Source organism: Lonchura striata, chromosome 2, assembly GCF_046129695.1.
Source record: "Lonchura striata isolate bLonStr1 chromosome 2, bLonStr1.mat, whole genome shotgun sequence".
Lineage (NCBI taxonomy): Eukaryota > Metazoa > Chordata > Aves > Passeriformes > Estrildidae > Lonchura > Lonchura striata.
The window spans coordinates 68,867,232-68,888,334 of record NC_134604.1 but is presented as its reverse complement, the minus strand read 5'-3'; the positions used below and the strand labels follow the sequence as shown (position 1 = coordinate 68,888,334).

General features: G+C 41.7%; 1 protein-coding gene across 1 annotated transcript in view; it reads right to left on the bottom strand.

The window, feature by feature from the left end:
• FLT1 (fms related receptor tyrosine kinase 1) overlaps nt 1–21,103 on the bottom strand; it is a 114,539-nt gene that overhangs the window by 26,251 nt on the left and 67,185 nt on the right. Inside the window, exons 13-16 of the mRNA XM_021541982.3 lie at nt 13,580–13,870; nt 8,652–8,798; nt 6,684–6,815; nt 448–554 (exon numbers count right to left, since the gene is read on the bottom strand). Of these exons, the coding sequence (XP_021397657.2) occupies nt 448–554; nt 6,684–6,815; nt 8,652–8,798; nt 13,580–13,870 (677 nt within the window). The remainder of the gene's footprint in view (nt 1–447; nt 555–6,683; nt 6,816–8,651; nt 8,799–13,579; nt 13,871–21,103) is intronic.

Below are 21,103 nucleotides of genomic sequence, written 5' to 3'. Positions count from 1 at the left end.
GGTGTGAGTCAGGCACCCAAGTTCTTGTGAGCCTCAGAGCCTTGTCCCCACCCGGGCTTTTCTTTCTGGCTTACTCATACTCAGGCTTGCAAGTCACAGTTCTGCAGCATCCATCAGCAGCCTGGTTATTTCACCAGGAACAAGAGTGAGCAGTATCAAAAAATCATAGAATCATAGGATATTCTGAGTTGGAAGGGACCCACAAGGATCATCAAAGCTCAATTCCCGGTCTTGCACAGGGCAGTCCCAAGAGTCGTGCCATGTGCCTGAGAGTGTTGTCCAGACACTCCTTGAACTCTGGCAGACTTGGTGCTGTAAAAGTGAAACAAAATTTTTCTTTGGTAGACTCAGCAATCCCAGCAGCTTGGGAAAAAATTTCTGACATGAGCAAAGGGCTGCCAAGGAGAGGCAGGCAGGTGCCACAGGGAGATCCCTGTCTGTTCTTACCCTCTTCAGCTTGCGAATGAAGAGGGTCAACAGGAGCCAGAACAGCGTTGCAGCCACACAGGTACAGGTCAGAGTTATCAGTTCCAGGTTTGACCTCTCTGATATGCCTGGGAAAATCAAGTAGGAAACATATTAGAAAATGACCTGCAAACCACGGGCACTTCATGGGGTTTTTTTTCCATTAAAATAAAATACCAGGAAGGGCCAGCTCTTTTCAATGGGGTATTAATCTCTGTTTGGACTGGCTCACAGAGCCAAAAAGAAAAGGTCTCCTGCAGGCTCAGGAGAGGACAGAGCTGTGCAGAGGGGATGGCTCTGCTGGGCCTTTCCCACAGGCGGTACTGTGGTGTGAGAGCTGCTGCTAATGTGCAGGAGAAGCTCCTGGGAGGGTTTGTGCTGGTGTAGGCACCAGTGACTCCAAGTGTCACCCAGGGCACGTTGCAGTGCTGCTGCTTGGGGTTTGCTGTCCAGGACCTGATACCTTTCCTTTTCCACTTCTCAGAGAGCTCTTCCCTGCTGGTGGCTGAGCCCTGCAGCATGCACCTCTATCCCAGACATGCTGTAAACCCTCCAGCCCTCACCAAAGCCATCACTGGGGGTGGCCTGGGGCTTCTCTTGGAGACTCATGGTCTTGCCAGCAGAAGTCCATCAGCTCTTCTTCCCATGGCTTGGATGGATCTGATCTGTCACCTAGGGGCTCAGCTCATACACAGCATGGTACCAGGGTCTTGACCCTCCTTCCCACTGGGCAGAAATCCAGGGAATATGGTTTAGCATATTCCCTCCAGTCCACTGCTCCCTGGCAGGCTCTGTGCCCTCAGGTCTCCTGTCAGTCACACCAGCAGCAGAGGGCCAGGCTCCCTGAGGGAACAAGGGACCCCCTCCTTCCCAGCAGCACCCCACAGAACCCAGGTGGCAGGGAGCTGGGAGAGCTCTAGAAACCAGGGAAGTGATTAAGCACAGAAAGAGAAAAAAACAACACCAGCAAGAACTGAAAATAAAGCAGCGTGAACATTAGAAATCTGGAAAGTATTAGAGCCCACTGACAAATCTTTAAAAATGCCAAAATAAAACTCACTTCAGACTGCTATTTAGGGATTTGTAAAATAGTTTCAGGGCACTTTGTTTTGCAAATCCTGTGATTGCATCAAAATCCAGCATTTCCCACAATATGTTTTCCATCTGATTGGTAGAAAATGCAAAAAGAACCATCATATCCTGCCTCTTATTCTGATATACCCTCTAGAGAGGGTAAATGAGAGGACAAGGAGGAGTAATTCTGAACATGATTTCACAGTAGTTTTGTCAACTGCACTTGCAGAGTTTCAGAGCCTGGCAACTTGGTGTTACTCCTAATAAATGAAAAAGGTGTTATTGTGTCTCACTGGTGAGTTTACTGGGTAATCCAGAGGGATTGTTCTGGTTTTAGGCAAAAGGCTACAAAGCTTTGTTTAGAGGATGTGTTGCTTAATTAGCATAATGTCTTGTCTCCCTAAAAATCAGATAACCAGATTTGTTTTCATGCCCCATATCTAAGATTTCTCTGGCATGTCCATTCTGGAGCTTAGAGAACAAAGCTCATTGAGGAAAAACATGACTGCAACAATGAATGGAGATACAATAGTCTCCGGAAATACCAAGAGAGTTCTCTTTTCACAAGTATTTTTTTCAAGTACTTGGTTTAGATATAGAATATAGTGATAGCATAAATAATACAGCATAATGCAGCTTGCCTACTCTCTGGCATCAGCATTTCCTTTTACATATGGTTAGTCTCCTCTTGCTTCTAAGCAGCACTCCTGCAGATGGCAGATAATAGTTTCTGATATCTATTCAGGAAAACCTGGAGGAGCTGAAGGTTCATTGGTTACCACAGCAGGACATGGAACACCCATGAGGTACAGTCAGGCCTGGGGTGGAAGACAGCAACCATCTAACCACTGCAGCAGCTGCCCAGGAGTCAGCAAAGAGATGCGAAGGTGCTGTCTTTGAAATGTCAGAGCAAATGTAGGCAACCAGAAAGCGTTTCTCCAGCTGGGCTGGGTTATCAAGTGCCAGAGTCCTAGTCTTGCTGAAAGCCTTGAAGTCAGAGCTCTCTGAGTGTCTCTCAGCTGGGTAGAAAAAGGTTTAATTTGAGGCAGAACAGGCAGAAACACTCAGAAGAGGCCTTAGGATTAGCAGAGTTTGGTGAGGATTTAATCAGTACTAAATCCCTCTCTCTGCCTGGTAGCTGAAGATTTCAGGCATCCCTTACACCTCCATCCCAGAGCTTTACTCACCCAGACACCTCATTAGACAAAGACTTTTCCCTGTGTGCAGCTCTGTCCCATCTGCCTGACTCTGCCCCAAGCAGCTGCCCCCTTTCTCCCCTGAGCCCCTCCAAAAACCACCCCATGTCTGCAGGACTGCAGAGGGGTGAGGAGGGGGTGAGTGAAGAAGTGCCACCAGCAGCAGCTTCTCTCTTTCAGTAGCAACAGAAGCCACCAGAACCACGCAAGGATGCCAGGAAGAGAGCCTGGATTAATCTGCCGGTCTCTCCAGCTACAAGCTCAAGCCTTTGGCTGGTATGGGCTTTCTCATTAGGATTTGAGCTCTAAACACATAAACATTGTTGTGCAGCTCAGGTGTCAACCAGGGAAGAAGCAATGCCTGGGGCAACAATGCTAATCTGCTGCACCTAAAGGATTCCTCACCCCTACCTCAATGGCATCTACCCTGCTTAATCCATGTGGTCCCACAATCACAGCACTGCAGCACTGGGATGGCTGTTCAGAGATGCTGAGGAATGTCCACCCTCAGAGTTTGTCATAAGTTAGTTATGACAAGACCAGAGCATTGGTGATGAGCCTTGTTTGAACTGAGCTTGAAACTATTGACCACCAGGATTCCATTCCAAACCTCTTTAGTGGGCTTCTGAGGTAACAGGAGTCTTAGTGTCTTCTGATGTCCACCTTTAATCTTGCAAACTGAAGTCATGACCCAAGCTGAATTTCATTGAGTAGCTGTGGGAATTCCAGGTAAACTTCATGGAGAAGTTCCTGATAACTTCAGCATGCCTCAAAAGGCACAACAACTTTTTGAGATAAGTCAGAAAGGTTAGGTAGGTAGATAGGTAGGTAGGTAGGTAGGTAGGTACCTAGATAGATAGATAGATAGATAGATAGAAATGTTATTTAAAAGAAGTAAATTAAATAAATATTATTTGAAAAGCTACCACCATCTTCATAGCATGAGAACAGTTTAGTGAGTATTTAATAAATGAGATATTTTCCTTTTCATCAGCAGGATTCACATTAAGTTATCAAACATCAGCTTTAAGACAGGGCTCATTGCTGTATTTTTTGCTTGTTATATGTCCATATTTTAGTGAGCATGAGCTGTAAAGGTGCTTCTTCCTTTATCAACACATCTCCTTCAAAGCAGCACCTCTGCAACTAACTGTATCCCTGGGAATGAGAGGGTCTACAGCTGGGGAAGCAGGAAATCTGCAAGCATGGTGGTCCTCCACAAAAAAGGTTCCCAAGAGTCTGTGTTCCCCACATGCCCAGCAGCATTTCTCCCTAGACTTTTAGGGATACAGTCCCTTCCACCTGCTGGATGCTCTGGTAGCCATTTGCTGTTTCTATTCTTTCCTTGCAGATCTGCTGCCTCTTTGGTTCCCCAGCCAAGAGTAAGTGGTGAGATTGCTCTGACATGCCCACAGATGTGGCCCTTCTTCTCCACAGACAGTTCAGCAACCCCTGGTTCCAAACCAAACACAGCCTGCAATTATTTAAAGACAGCCCTTTGATTCCACCATCCATTCATCCATCTCGGACACAAAAATAACACATTGTTTTATCTGTGAGTATAAGAATGTTTTTTCAGAGGAAATAAAGAGAGCAGACAGTTTCCTTCCTGACTCCTTCACAAACTACTTTTCAAATCTGCTAAACATGGCCATCGTCATGAGGCACTGCTCTGCTCCCTTTGATCTGCAGCCCCATATTCCAAGAGTCCCAGGACTGTGGTCCCAGGACATGAGAGGTGCTTGCCACAGCAGGCACAGGGCCTGTGTTTCTCACAGAGACAAGAAAGTGGAAAAGCTTAGAGAAAGCCACACATTCAAGCTCTGATCTTGTCCCTCCAGGCTCAGGAATGAGGTGGGAGCTGCCATTTCCTGGGAGAGGGACACTTGCTCCAGAGCAGTGTAGGAATGAGTAAAAAAACCTCTAGTGACATCCCTTCATGTAGTAGGAAAAGAGTGGGAAGACATTTTCCTTGATTGTAATAGATAAGACAAATTCTCTCTTTTCATCATCCACTCTCAAAGCCATAAATTTTAATGTGGTAGTCTTCATCTCCTGCTCCTATAGAAGTCGTACAAGAACATTGCTCCTGGTCCCTCAGGACATGTAACCACTGAAGAAGCCTTCCTGGCTGCTCTCTTTCCTCTCCTCTGGACTAGGATATATGACTTCCTAGAAACCCTCTGACAGAATGCTTGTGGTTGTAATAAACAGCCAAGCTTCAATTATGTTAAAAATCAATACAATAATGAATTACATTGTCCAGGACTATGAATTAGTAGGATGATTTGGACAGCAAGCAGCTGGCACAAGTTATTTATTTAGCTGTTACAGCAGCTGTAAAAGCTTTAGTATTATCAAGGCGCTTAGAGGGAGGTGATTCTGCCTCTCTACCATTGTTAGACCCCACCTGGACTGCTGCATCCACCTCTGGGGCCTCCAACATGAGAATGATGTGGATCTTCTGGAGCGAGTCCAGAGGAGGGCCACAAAGCTGAGCAGAGGGCTAAAGCACCTCTCCTATGAAAGCAGTTGAGACAGCTGGAATTGTTCAGCTTGGAGTGGAGAAGGCTCCAGGGAGATCTTTTGGCAGCCTTCCATTACTTAAAGGGGGTCTAATAGAGAGCTGGAGAGACTTCTTCCAAGGGCATGGGGATATAGGACAAGGGGGAATGGTTTCACACTGAAAGAAGACAGGTTTAGATTGGATATTATGAAGCAATTTTTTACTCTGAGCGTGATGAAGTCCTGGGTGCCGCATCCCTGTAAGTGTTCATGGCTGAGTTGGAGGGGGCTTTGAGAAACCTGGTTTGGTGGAGGTGTTCCTGCCTTCCACTAGACCAGGCTGGAGCTAGAGGATATTTAATGATCCTTCCAACCCAGACCATTCTATTATTCTATAATTATTCATAAGGGGATAAGTGTTTTACCTGCTCAATTTCACCAGTTAGTCCAGCCCACACGTGCATATACTTATCCCTGACCTTTTAAAGCAAAAACATCACCACCATTAACTCCGACTGCTAACACCCTCATGGCAAAAAATCAATACTGGTTGTAATTGTCTTGTGCTGCAGGATGCTCCAAATACTGAGAAGTATTCAGACACATTTAAAAATTATATGAGAACATCCACAAACATATAATCTCTGTCTAAGAGGCCTTGTTATAGTCAAATTGTGTTCTATAAGGAGCAACTAAATGCATCTAGGACATATTTTAGGTCAGTAAAATAGATTATGTCAAATTTAATACATGCACGACACTGACCTATATGGAGAAAGTCAACCTATTTCTCTAATCTCATAATTCATGAACTAAAAGGGTACTCAATGAAATTGAAAGGTCACTTAATAAACTTTATTTTTATTCAGTGTAAAATTAAATTATTTCACTACCACAGGCATGAGTCAGGGCAGAACAATGCTGGACATTTAAATTATTAGCATGATAACTCAAGTAGTGCTTACAGAAATAGCTAAATCAAACTACTTCCTTGTAGTAGTACCTTTGCATATGCAGCTATTGCTAGGCAAAAATCTTCCAGTCTGATTTGGCAGTTCACTTTACACAGAAAAATAAACAAATGAGAATATCCCAGTCCTCTAATTTCTATGGGATTAACCTGAAATGGGAAAATGCGTGGGTAGGAGAGTGCTACTTACCCTGTTTTTTGTTTGTTTTGCTGATACTAAATTTACATTTGTCTTCTACCCTGACCTGATCTTTGTTGAGTTGAAGCAATTCTTCTTTTTAGGTCAGTGTAAACACACTCTGAGTTAGCATTTCCTGCTGGGCTTCCTTTCCAACCTGGTATGCTTCCCTTGCTAGGACTTCCTTCAAATTGCTTCAGAGATCACCAGAGGAGTCCCAGGTCATGCCCCTGCCTTTCCAGCCTAAGAACATCACTCTGGAAAGTTTGCTCTTCCATTTAGTGTGGTGCTTTACCTTGTACTGTGACATACGCTGCACTCTCCACGGACCCTTTCAAGTTGGTGGCTATACACTGGTAAAGTCCTTCATCCTCCTCTTTTACTCTTTCAATAAACAGCATTCGGCTTCCAGGCCCTAAAATTATTCCTGTGAAATGAAATATTTTATGATGAGAGGGAGCCAGGATATAAACAAAACCTGGCCCTTGTGTAATAGTATCTATTTCAAGTTCTTCTCAGAAGACATCTGAGCCATAGACTGCACAGCTCAACGTTGTCTGCAGGAAAGCCAAATACACTTGGATGCCTTGTGAGTCTCTTGGAAATCAGCGTTTACAAAGCACTTGTGTAAGTCAAAAGCTCTGCCTAAGGAAATGATCCTGGAAGTACTTGGTACTGTTTATGTTGATAGCACTGTGCCTATGCTTTCAGGTGAGCCCTTTAGCATGTCTGAAGCTTTTGGAAAAATGACACTCTGATTACTGCACTTACAGGCCCAGGTCTGTCCCAGAAGCAGCTCAAGCTTAGAGCCCTTCCAAAAACCATTCAGACTGTCCCTATGGGAGCAGACTTGCTCCAAATCTCACCTGCCCATGCGGCATGGAACAATGGGCTCCTTTGCAAAGGGGCTCCAGATAGTGCAAAGAGAATGCCCATGAGGTGTATCCTAAAGCATAGGAGTTACCTGAAGTTTTAAACACCTTGTTTATTCCAGATAGGTCAACCCAGAAGACAGCCTCAACAATATTCCAAGAAGCAAGGAAGAGGCAGGAGCAGATTTGGCCTCAGGACTGCTGCTGAGGCACCTTCTAGAAAGGAAATGTGTAGTCAAGTACATACTTTTGTTTGGCTCCATCAGAACCACAGTCCCATCAAAATGTATTCCCATCATCTATTTCAGACACCTAACTGAAGTGCTCTGACCTACCCTCTGAAGACATCTCCCTGGGTCCCAGTTGTATCTGTTGCATTACACCCAAGTTAGGCACGTAACATTCATTTTGGAAGATAGTGCTATTAATGCACACTACAGCAATGTGATCAACTGCAAATCTTTATGGAATCTGTCTCTAGATTAAGCTTAGTGCTTGGGCTGCAAGTCTGCACAGGCTTATAACTCAGTTGGAGAAATCCTCAGAATTTTTTCCAGTTGCTTTTATTCATGCTATAGTAATTCCCAATAATTCAGGACACAACCATAGCTACAAACTTTCTAAAATGTTCTGTAGAAGACTACATCTTAAATTCGAGTTCCTATGGACCAGACCTCCTTGAACATCTTTGCTAGTGTTTTAACACTATCTCAGTGTGTGCTTCTGAACCAAATGTGCATTAATTGCCATGAGAAAATTTTGCCTTTTCCTCCATCAATTATTTCTATTTGAAATATCCAAGGAACACTTCCATGACTATGGTGCTAGCAGCTGGACATATTGCCTTAGCTGGTCTTTGAAGCCACATTCCAGAAACATCAGTAAACAGCTCCCAAAGTTTTCCTGTTCTTGCAACATGCCACCTGGGAAGCTGTTCCTTTCTGTTGCATGAGACCTGGATTCCTCTGCCGCCAGTATATGCATTTGGATTTTGGACACCCCAGACATGGATTTAGTCTCCTGGATAGTTTTTGACTCATTAACAGACTTTGAGTGCCTGACCACAGACTCCTGCTGGTACTTCCATATCTGCTGGCCAAGACACGTGATCCTTGGGCTCCCTCTATAACAAATGGAGGGAAATATGTTTCTCTGGGGATGACTCTTTTAAGAAGAAAAATATTTCACTGACTCCATAAAGACCCGTTCTGTCTAGATCTCCAGCCTGGCTCATGTTTTGGAGTGAGACAGAATTATCTGGAGCACCTGGGTTGCTGCCTGCCTTCCTTACATCTAGGTGCTGGGACCAATGACTCTGCAAATGGCTACCTAAGGCAGATGGGTAAATGAAAAGCCTGCTGAAGAGGCAGGTGAGTACACAAAGCTCTCACCTGGTTCTTGCTGTATTTCCTCATGGTTTTTAAACCAGGATATCTGGGGCTCAGGAATACCACGAGCCTGGCACTCCAACATGGCAGAGTTACTGGCGTTCACTGTCTGATCCGCAAGCTGCCGCAGCAGGGCTGGTGCCTCTTGAGCTATAAGACAAAACAACACCTTTGTTTTACATTCTCGTAATGGTGGGGATTTAATTATCTCCCCTACACTCATTTTACTGGTGTTAGAGATTGCTATGGCTCTTCTACCAAGCTCATTTTTCATTGATTTTATTTACTGTTCTACTTAGCTCAGGAGGGTTTGGTGTGTGCAGGGAACTCCCATTAGTCAGCAATAGCATGCTATGGTGACCAATGAACGCCCAGTGATGACAGTGTTCAAAAGGTTTTCTCAATTCCATGACCAACCACAATTGTTTATATCGAAAGCAATGACTTTCTATGAAAGCTCAGTGTTTCATCATCAAAAGAAACAAACTGTGACACCAAAGATTTGAAGAATCATCAGAACACCCTTGTAGCAGAGTATCTCTGTGTTGCTGATAGCACTTTGCAGCTCCAGACACCGTGATATCCATTAATATGCCTTTGATAATTCACTTCATTTAAAGAGTACAGTTACAAATCATGTTCAGTAATCTCACATAATCAAAAACCAGTAGCCATGAGCACAGAAGCATTGGACAAAGTCTTCATAAATTATTTCACTTCTGTGTTTCACATATTTGGCTGAACATAACCAGGCCTGGCCAAACCACACCACAGCATTTCAAAAACACACTACAAATATCATGTTAAAGTCATCTCTGAAAGAAACAAAACAATCTCATAATCATTTCAACCCTTTACCACTCCTTCCCTCATTTCATACAGTGCCCAAGGCTGTTCTAACAAAAGTCCAGATACTTACAACGTTTATGCACATTATATGTCAACATCTTTCATTCACGTTTGTAACTCTCGCATAATTATTTTTGATATTTTGGTCCATTTAAAGCAGTCACAGAGAATTCAGGGAGCTCCTGAGCAGTGTCACAGGAGGAAATACTCTGCAGACTCCCTCAGATTACCTAATTATTTTCAATATTTCCCTTCAAGAACACTGCCAGAATCAGCAATTACTAACATGGTACACAGATTACAAATATGAAACAAAACAAAAAAAAGCAGAAATCAACTATTTCCAAGTATTTTCTTTCAAGCTGCAACAGATGCCTGTAAACCAAGTTCAGTATCAGCTGAATTTCTGATATTCTGTGTTTGGGAGATTATTCTTTATCCTTACAGAAAAACTAGCCAACAGACATCTCCATCTTCATAATTATTCTGTTACCAGCCATAAATAAAAACTCTCCAGAAATATTAAAACCCTATGTACCACCAACTTTTTCAGTGTTCATGAGCCCCACAGCACTAAAAACACCTTTAAAGTGGGCTATCTTTGCAATACCCTTACCCCTTGAAATTAATTCCAACATAGTCATGACTGTGCAATGACTATGGTTTTTGGGCTTTTCTGAGCTGCAAGCCAGTAATTTTCACAGGCAGTGATATTTGTTGTTTACAGCCTGGTAAACAATTTGTTCTCTCTTCCCAAACAGCATTGCTTATGAGAGGCACTGTAAATTCTTCATCACATACCTACACCATGGCATAGTCAACTATATTTGCCTTGCAGCCAAGAACACTGCCCTCTTCTCCTTGATACCTCGCCTCAATTTTTGTTCAGTTCTCGATTTTCACAACACTATGAACAGGCACAGTCTGAGGTGTGTCCACATACATGTGCTGAGAAGAACTTGACATTTCTCAGCAGTCCCTGACAGACACCCCAGCCCAGACATCCAAAATGAAGGCAGACAAGATGACACAACAAAGGCAAATCACACGTTCTGTGAGTTGTGATTAATTTTAATTTGTTTATAGCCATACACTAAAGATGGGATTTCATATTAAGAAAAACCTTTTGCTTAAAACTTAAGCCATCATTCACATACTTTCAATAATTTCTCTGCTACAATCAGCTGATTTTTCAAGGACTTGGTCAACCTGAGGATTATTCTCTTTTGCAAACCACCTGTTTTCTCCCATTCATTTTTGCAGTGAAGCCAAGGGGGTTAGTTTCCAGTGTCCTACTCTGCTCACTCCAAAGCTGAGGGCCTAGCCTGGCCACCAGCACAGTGTGGGGCTCAGCTCCCAGGGCAGCTCCCAGACCTGACCCCAGCCTTCCTGCTTGCCAACAAATGCTGCCTTGCTGGCCAAGCTCTGCTCTCAGTTACTCTGAGGAACTTCATTGTAGGCAGAATTTGGTCCAGGGGAGTGACAGGGGAGTCGCAGAGGGGAGAAGAGGACACTGGTACCAGAGTACTTGTCTGACCTGGGGTGTTAGGGAGGGGAGATTTTAAAAGCAAACAAAGGGAAAAAATTACAATTGGTTAATTTTTGGGTTTACATTTGCATTCCATCCATTTTTACCCTTTGTTAGGATTATGTTGTCTGTTCACTTATTTTTTATTAATCAGTACAAAAATATAAATACAAGCTTTATTTTAAACACTTTAAAAAGGAAAAAGAAGAAATATAATTCACACCTTTCTCCCTAAATAATATATTACACAAGAGAAGGCAGAGAAGCTCCCCAAACCCATGAGATTCTCCAGTCATCCAAGGACAACAAAAGTGACATCAGTAGTTTTCATCCTGCCACCAAGAACTGCTTTCCTCAAAGGTTTCCAGTGAGCTTTCTCTTTGGCATCCAACACGGAGAGCCACATTGGGATGTTAGGACATCCTTGCACAGCGTGGCCCTCTAAGTGCTGGTCAAGCCCAGGCTGGTGGGACCTCCAGTCGGCAGTAACATACATCATTGCAATGCACAGCAACTTCATAGAACAGTCTAATTACCACATCTCCTTTTTTTTTTTTTTTTTTTTTTTGACCCAAACTCATATTGCCTGGCAACTGGCTGCTACAAATCATCGTGCTTCGGCTCCCAAGGCCATGGAAAATTCATAATGTCCTGTCATCACCGCCCACCTCACCATCAAATGTCTTTCCACAAAATACCCTAGGAAAAAAGGGGATTCTGTATTGTAGTTCTTCTGAAGAATTGCAAATGCTAAAGAGTGAGTTTGCTCCATTTTTAAGCAGTCACCAACTACCCCACTTGCATTTTAGGCATGTTTTACGAAAAAAAGAGAGCCTGATCCCTTTGCAAGAACACATTGTTTCTGGAAGCCATCATGCTAATAATGAACAAAAGAGTTACTGTATACAACCAGGCTATAGGTGACATTTCAAGATATAAATGATTATTCTTTTCTTTACTCTGACAACTTCCAGGTTATCAATTGTTTTCTAAGCATTTTAGGCTCCATGAAACTGGCATTATGGGGAAATGCTATTGTTTACCCTTTCACACTTGACAAAAGCAATTCCCACGTGAAAGGCAAGTTTAGCCGTGGGACAGGGTCTCGATACCTAAAGGAGGAAATAGTCTGTGAGTTCCCAAGCGCAAGAAACTGTCATGTTGTCACCCTCTATTTTAAAAACACAGCCACTTTGTTCCTTTGCTATAGCTATTTTGGTCATTGTGATCTGTTTTGTTATGGCTTATGTAAATGCTATATTAATGATCAATCATAAATGTAACCAAAAATAATAAAAGCTATGTAATTGTAAAAAAATAAAGTTATCAGATCTATTAAAAATAGTAATTTTTTCCTTACACAGAATTTATAGCACACAGAAACATCTCATAGCAAAATCATAACAAAGGAAAAGAAAAGGGGAAATGCTCACAAAGAATTCTTAGGCTGCCCTTAATTGTCCTTCAGCAGTTTTGCTGGTTCTTAATCCCCATAATAAATCCAATTGTCATTTGCATATCAAAAGCAATGAATATTTTTAATGGCTTCAATTTTGAATTTGTATTTTAAAAATGTATTAACTAACCATGCTGGCTAAAACCTTGTCAGTCATGTTAGTGTAACATTCCTCATTTAATAAAATAATTACAACATTACAAACTCCTGAATCTTCAGGCCAGAAGCAACACTCACACTTTTATCAGTAGTTTTTACATTAGTGCAGAACTGACTTTAAAAATTGACCAACACAACAACTGGAAGTCTACCTGGATTTATTTGGAGAAACATGGTTCATGTCTGTCAGTTGTAAAATCATCATTATTATAAATGATATGATAGGTCTGTGCATTATATCAACATTTTTATTTATTCCCTGCATACTTCTTTTAGAAGATAATTTCTTAAGATTAATGTACTTTAGTGTAGAAAATAATTTCAAATAAATAAGTATTAGAACTTGCTCAGCAGGTAATATTTATAAGTCCATCAAGATCAGATTAAAATAAAAAAAATGTAGTCCAGTCAATCTCAAACTGAATTGTGCTCATTCTGCACATTCAAGTTAGCTTATTAAATGTCCATTGTTGACTGAAAACAGCAGTTTTTAAAGTTAATCAGTTTATTCAGCTTTGACACTTTTGATGAGGCTGATATCAAAGCAGAAGAAAAGATTGATCCAAAGTTTTCCTTTTTGCTCAGTAGGAGACAGCAAGAGAAAAAATAACGGCATGTAAAATGTAGCACGGGGGATCTTCCAAACCCCAGCTTCCACGTGCCTTTTCAAAGCAGAAAACACCCGTCTGAACTCAACCGGAAGCTCACGCGTTAGGATTTTGTTTGCTATTCCTCCTATTTCCAACCCATGGGGAAATGAGCACCACCTCAGGGCTTGAAAGGTAGCAACAGTAATACAAAAATCAAGATGATATGAGACATCTCTTACTGTTTAATGAGTCCTTTAATGTTTTACATTGCTTTGTGTTGTACAATCATTCCTTGTGCTTTTATATTTGAGGATCCGAGAGTAAACAGCCTTTTTGTTGCAGTGCTCACCTCTGATTGTAACGTCTTTCGTTTGAAGCACTTCTTTCCCCGTGTATACGTTCCTTGCTCGGCAGGCATAGGTGCCTGAGTGTGCCAGGGAAACGTTTTTGATGGTCAGAGTGAGGGTGATGGAGTAGTCCCTGTTGTGAGACTTCTTCGCTTTCGTTTGATTGTTGATTGTCCTAGGCAAAATCCAAGCAATGTCTTTGTACAGGAATTTGTTGGCCGAACAGGACAATACCAAATTCTCTCCTTCAATGGGCATTTTTTCCAAACTAATATGGAATCCACTTGGTACATCTGTCAAAAATCAAGAACACTTTTTAGTTTATATGAAACTAATAAGCCAAAATTAACAGAGCATATATTTCCCCCTTTATCAAGAAGCCTTTGAACTAGTCAGTGTCATTGTCTTCCTGCTCAGGTGTATAATCTTTCCTTTCATACACTCAGCTCCAGCTATTCTTATAATTTTTCTTGGAGCTATGATACACTCGGCCTCAGACATCAGTTGTTGTAAACGGAAGCTGCTCTTGGAAGTAATGAGTTTGTATAAATGTTATGCCAAGTTATGACAGACTGGGGAAAGGCACCAAAAGCAGAATTACTTAAAGACAACATAGTGGGACTATGAAGAAGGATAAACATTCTGATCACAGCTTCAGCTTGTGAACTGCATAAGAGAAAAGGAATCTCAAGAGGGCAGTATAAAAATACTGCATTTTCATCACTTGCTTGGTTATACTGTTTTCTTATGATACACAAGTATTCAGATAAATTATGTCTATTTCTTAAAGATGCTTCATGTCCTGAGAAATTACAACATATATGATTACATGCCTGAGATTTGCCTTGGAGTAGAGGTGTTTACCCTCTCTGCATTTAAAGCCTGCCAGACACCCAAGAGGTAAGCAGAAGCAGTACTCTCTGCCCTGGGTGCCCAGCTGTGTGTGGGCAGCATTAGGATGGAGGTATTTTGTTTAGGTGGCTTGGCATTATCACAGGTGAAAAATATTTTCACCTGAGAGAAACCAAGGATTATTGCACTAAAAATTTACGAAGTGTAGACATGGTTTAAGTTTGCACTTCATAGCAGATGGTATAGGCAGGAGTAATTTAGCCAACAATGTAGAAAGCCCTACTTGAATATGTCCTGTTTGCAGTTGTTTGTAATGTCACTTGCAACTTCCTCCGCCTGGGGAGCGGTGCAGAGCTGTGGCGGTGTCAGCTGCCTCCCAGCTGCCTCCACCTGGGGCTCATCCCTCCAGCAAAGCGCTTACACCACTGACCTCAGTGAAAGTAGAAGTAAGTTCCTGAGAGAAAGCACTTCCAAGTTTTACTCCTAGAATGCAACCTCTCTTGGTTTATTTGTAGCCAATATTCTGATAAAGTAATTTCCTTCTTCTTGGTCAAGTGACATCGACTGTGGCCATTTTCAATTGTTCTTTCACAACTAATTGCTATGGCACTTGGCCGTAAACCTGACTTGAAATCCTAAGAATGGCTTCTTCTTTCATAAGGGAGAATTATACCTTCTTTTCTTGTTTCTCAGATCATGAAAAACTCAATGCTGACTTCCATTCAGCTCATTCTTGCTGGTGTTGCTTCAGGTTTAATGTCACTTCAGCAGGAATTTGCAAAAAGTACCTCTCAAGTGAATAATATCCCACATATTTTTTCATTATCCTCTCTCATTGGTTGACCAATCCAACAGAAAGCTTCTCCCTAAATCCTCACATTGCAAACTGACCTAACTTATCTTCCAGGGGAACCATGAGCATAACCTGCTCACTGCTCTCTGCCTATTGGAAGCCTCGCATCAGTTGTTCCCCTTAACATCCTCTTTTCCACAACTAGCCCTGAGCTAAATAGAGGGTAAATGAGCTCTTGCTAGTCCTGGATTGAAATTTCTCCTGACATTAGATGCCTCCCAGGGAGAGTCCTGATTTCTGCTGGTTGAACTCATTGTGCCCCTGCAGTGGGAGCAAAGTGTGTGCCTGTCATCAGCTGTAGTTCAAGTGTGTAGTCCAAAGATCAACCTAGTGGAGGCAGTGACACTAAAATATTAGACTGAATATTAAAGCCTGAGGCTTAAATTGTTCCACTTACGTTCCATTGTGTTACCACTTTTCTCTCTCTGGCAAACAAAGCTATAAGAAAAACTTCAAATTCCATGAACTCATCTATGAGTGACAACCATCAGGATCCTGCTTGATATGTAAGAGTGTGTGATGCCAGATTCTAATCTTAATTAAGAACATACTGTCTGAAAGTGCTATTAAGATGAAACACTTCTATACATGCATCATATTTAGCCTCAGCTGCCAAAATGTAGACGTCTACTTGAATGTAGATGTTTTGTGTTCTGTATGTGGGCAAATATTTACAGTCCATGGGGTGACACAGTCTTCTCCAGAGGGCAGTGCAAACCATTGCTTTAAGATGGGGCAAATTCCAGAGATTCTGGTCCCTCATGCTTAATTATGAAGAGATCCTACATGATCAGCTTAGGCTTAGGTACCTAACTGTAAGATTAAAGTTAGATTATGTGAATCCTATACGATTTTGTTAAAAAGCATTAAATTCAGACACACTTAAAAACAATCAGATGGCAAATATTTTGAATATGGATAAGTACTTGGAAGAAAGAAGATGCTGCATCTTACTCACAGTACATTTCAAATTGTTCTGATGTGTGTTGGGAAAAGCAGAAATAGTGTTGGCTAGAAATAGTGGTAATTTTTCCTTTTGAAGATGCCAGTACGCAGTAAAAGCTACGAAGAGCCAAGCAAAACTCTTAAGATGAAACTAAAGATCCCTGGGGACTGAGGCAAATGAACTATTTTTAGCTTAAAAGGATAGCATGCCAACAGAATAACACAATTACAACTACTTTTATGTTGTCAGGTCTGGAGCTCTTCCTCAATGTGCCTTCTGTGAAGACTATTTTCTGAATAAATGTAGGGACAGAAGCAAAATGCACAGAATTCCAAAAGAATCATTTGTTTAAAGGCTACGAGCCTCCTAATATATGACACCTATCTCATCAATTGTTACAGGCTCAGGCTAGCTAAATAATGTGGCTGGGAATAATGTAAAAGGGTTTTATTTACTTTAGTGATTTGAAGCTTCCTGTGGAAATAGCTCCCAGGTTTCCTGATGGAAGATTTTGTTTATCTTTGCCAAGCACCATCAGGAATCTCAAAATAAAATGCGCTTAGTGACATTGGGAAACCAGGGAGATAAGGCAGAGCTGTTCCTGTTTCACCCTCTGTAATTGCAAACACACCCATAGGCCTGCTGTGTGCCAGCAAAACAGACAAAATATAGGGAAAGGGGCAGCCTGGAGGAAAGGGTGCTAATACAATTAAATTTGGCATAAAGGTGTTGTTACAGAGACTGCTTCCATACCAGTGAGCAGGAGAGCTTTCAGAAACCACCTTTCTACATTGCTTTTATGTAAGTTTCACAGCTACTTTTGGGTCTTGAACAATGATTTCCTTTTAGAACTAAGTCAGTGACAATAAACCAAAAATGCCCTTTATTTGACAGAAGCCGTAGGAAAGCTACTCCAAAGCCCATAGCTTCATGTCATACACCCTCAGGCATAGTGTATAGAACCATGTATACCACTCTCAAACTTCCTAGGAAAAGGTAGGCAGGTTTCACTTTAAGCCCAGAAATGGTATTTACACTAACTAATGAAAGTGCTTGTTCTTACTAGGTTCTCTCTGGCACTAATTTCTTTATGTTCACCTTTCCCTGAAGGAATGGAACTTGTCAACTCCAAACTAGGGCTGCTGGGTCATGTTCTGCCTTACACCACCTTCCTAATGCTTTTAGCCTACAAAAAAAGAGACCTTTCACAGCACTGCCACCACTTCACTGGAGCATGTGCATTTTCTCTTCCCCAGGACAAGGGCTGAGGGATATGGCCTTCAAGGAAAGAAAATTCAGAAAATTCTTTGTCTCCATCTGCTCTTTGGAGTAATTTTTGGCGTGTCCCTTTTACAGAGGGCAGCAGTTCCTTTTCCTACAAGGAATCATCCCCTCCTGCATAGACACTTCTCTTACTTTCAGATACTTTTGTGTGGCTCAGGCTGACTTCAAATGGCGCCAGCAGACTCAACAACATAAGATAAACTAGCCCTAAGCTGTCACACAAACCCTGAAGTATTGGTTTTGGACTCATCAGAAGGAAATACTTTTCAGTGTCCTGTTCACATCCATCAGCATGTAAAGCTCTCAGGTTTTTACTCCCTCAGTGCATTTTTCAGCACATTCTGGACATGTTTGTTTCTTGATGTGAAACACAGGCCACAGCAGTTTGGTCTCAGCCTGATGGAGGAGAATTATGGTGAGCATAACTAGATTTTTGTAGGGACCAAACAGCAATATTGTTTACACTGCTTTCAATCAATGCAAGTGAGTGTCAGAGGATGATCAGGACTTTCCATGTCACACAGCTGAAGTGCTCAGCTCCAGGAACTGATAGGACAAATGCATTTCAACTCCACTACCTTATAAAGAATGTTTACCGCCAGTCAAGATGTTAAGAAATTCCAAGACATAATAAAGCTGACACTCCTCTTTCTGAACACCAGCAAATATAAGATTCTTTAAAGGGAAGTAATAACATTTGGCATGTTCTCGTGCCAGCTTTATTATCAAGAAGTATTTCCTTCCATCCTTGTTTAAGGTCTCAGAATGCTGGGTTTAAATAGGAAAACTACATCCTTCATCTCACTGCACTAAAATATTTGAAACCACCTTCAAAACTTTGAAAGGGAGATTTGGATACGGTGAATGAAGTCCATCAAAGTACAGCTTCATTGGTTTCAGGATCTTCCATTTCATGTTTTTAAAACTGAGGAGTAAGAGTTAAAGAAGGCCAAATTCAGCATCTTGCACATTGAAAGAGCAGCATTCTCAGTGAATGATTCTCGGTGACTTCTCAAAGTTTCATGTGAAGTACCCACACAGAGATGAAACTATCATTGGCATGTTAATTTATGGAGAACTATGTGGTGTTCAGCTTTCTGTCCAAACACACACAATGTGGAGATAGGGAAGAAAGCAAAACTGAGAGTGGGGACAAGAGTCATCTTCAAGGTGGCAAATGTTCTTGTCACTTCCATTAATAGAACATGGAGACATCTTTCTTGTTTCTGTACTTTAACAAACAACCTGCCTATGCGTCACTTATGTATTTATACTTCTCATGCTTCTTACCAATTTTCTGTATTTATAGATAAGTGGCACTTTCTAAATGTGAAAGTATGTTATGACATGGAGATTTAACAGCTGTAGACACCCACAAACAAAGTCTGCCAGGTGAAACTGTACGAGAAGCACAACAGTGGATACCTAAAAAAGAAATGATGAGTGCTTGCAGTAGTGCCCATCTGCTGGTATGACAAGGAGTTATGCTGCCTTCTGGCAGCTAAGGCCTGAAATGTTGGTGAGACGATGCCACAACTTGTCAAGAGCACTGACTACTACTCATTGCTACTCTTCTGCGTGGGCAGGAGTGATACTGCAAGCTGGATGGAAGCCAGATGGAATCTGGGCAGATTCAAGGAAGACTACAAAATCTCCTGGAGGTGCCAGTGAAAGGTATTGTATATTGTATATAAGGTACCCAAGCTAACTTTTCTTTTACCAGTTAGAGGAAAGGGCATTCCACTGGAAGCACAAAACCAGTTCATCCGTGTCAACAGATATACTCAGCTGGGGACCAACTTTGTGGAAAGGGACCTGTGGTAGACAACAAGCTCAGCATGAATGGAAAGGGTGTTGCTGTGGTAAGTAAAATTTCAACAGGCTGCTGGGTTGTAACAGCAAGGACATCACCAGCTGAGATAAAGAAGTCATTACACTCTACTCAGAACTTGTCAGGCCATTTCCAGAATACTGCATTCAGTTTGGGTCCCCTCTATACAGAACAGATGTGGAAAGTCTGGAAAGGGCCCAGAGAGCTGCCACAAAGAAGACCAAAGGACTGGAAAGTCTGCCGTATGAGGAGAGGCTGAGAGAACTGGGTTTGTTCAGCCTTGAGGAAAGGCTTAGGGGAGATTTTATCAACATGTTCCTGTATTTACAGAGTGGCTACAAAGAAGCTGGAGACTCCTATTTTACAGGGAGGCACATGGAAAATATGAGGGGTAATGGATACAAGTTACTCCTGGGGAGATTCTGATTGGGCAACAGACGAAATTTTTCACTATGTGAACTATCAGTCATTGGAACAATCTCCCCAGGGAAGTGGTAGATTCCCCAACACTGGACCCTTTTAAGATCCATCTGGACAAGATGCTGTGCTTTTCCCAGGACAGGTTGGACCAGATGTTCCTTGAGGCCCCTTCCAACTTGGTATTCTATGATTCAGCTAGTCAGAATACTTAAAAAATACAGAGTTTGGGAGGGGGAACATTTTTTAAAGTAGCTTTTCCTTTTTAATTTTTTTTTTTAACCAAATCTAGTGAGTGTGTGTCTATTCTCTTTTGATATCTCTCAGAATAGAAATAGAATTAATTTCTCTAAAATTACTCACCAGAATTATAAGCAAGAGAATGACAACATAAAAACCCCAGAGATTATGATTTGGGGATTAAAGCATCTAAATATTTTAGCTTTTTTCCTTTTTCTCATATTTTTGAATGAATTATGTTTCTTTAATGCTATACCCTGAAAATTGCCAACAGCCTAAGTTTATAAAACTACTGCTTTATAAACAAAACAAAACTTTTGACAAAACCCAAATCCTTTGTAATTGCATGTGCAGACTTTATGTTGCTGAATAATGCAGTAGTTATTCCCAAAGCCACACTGTGGGCTTTTTTCAGTAATTCCTGTAGTAAAACATTAAGTCATTTGTTTGTGAAAACTCCAAACACATCTCATAATGCAAAAATAACAAAAAGCACACTCATACATGAAGATAACAAGATAAGAATTCTCAGTGCCATGGTGCAAATGACATTCTGGGCTGTCTTTCTCAGAAGAGGAAACAAAACTCTGTAGTCTGTATCCTGACACTTTTCCACCCATAATTTGCCATTGTCACTGAGATCTGTGAGAGGTACTCCAGACATCTCTAGCACCATGCTGCCTGCAGACACTGGCACTGTTCTAGGCTCTGTGTTGTGAGATATCCTGGTGGGCAACAGAATGAGGGTCTAGATGTTGTCAATGTCACACATGAAACTGGCTTACTGGTGGTGAAAATACACTAAAATTTCATGCATGAAATTACTGCAGAGATGAACCAAAATGGGGAATACAACTCATTGCTGTATTTGTGAGTAATTTCTGTCATGCTTGTTGCTTGAGAGAGGGATGAATCATTCAACAATCTGGCATCCCTAGAAATCCAGACCAGCTGCTGTGAAACCTACCAGCATCACTCAAAAGCAGAGTATGAGTTTACAAGTGCATACATTACAGCAATTCTGAAACAGTGGTATATTAAAAAGCCACACAATCTAACAGTTATAATTCCAAGATCAGGAAACACGTTTGACTCTATAGAGG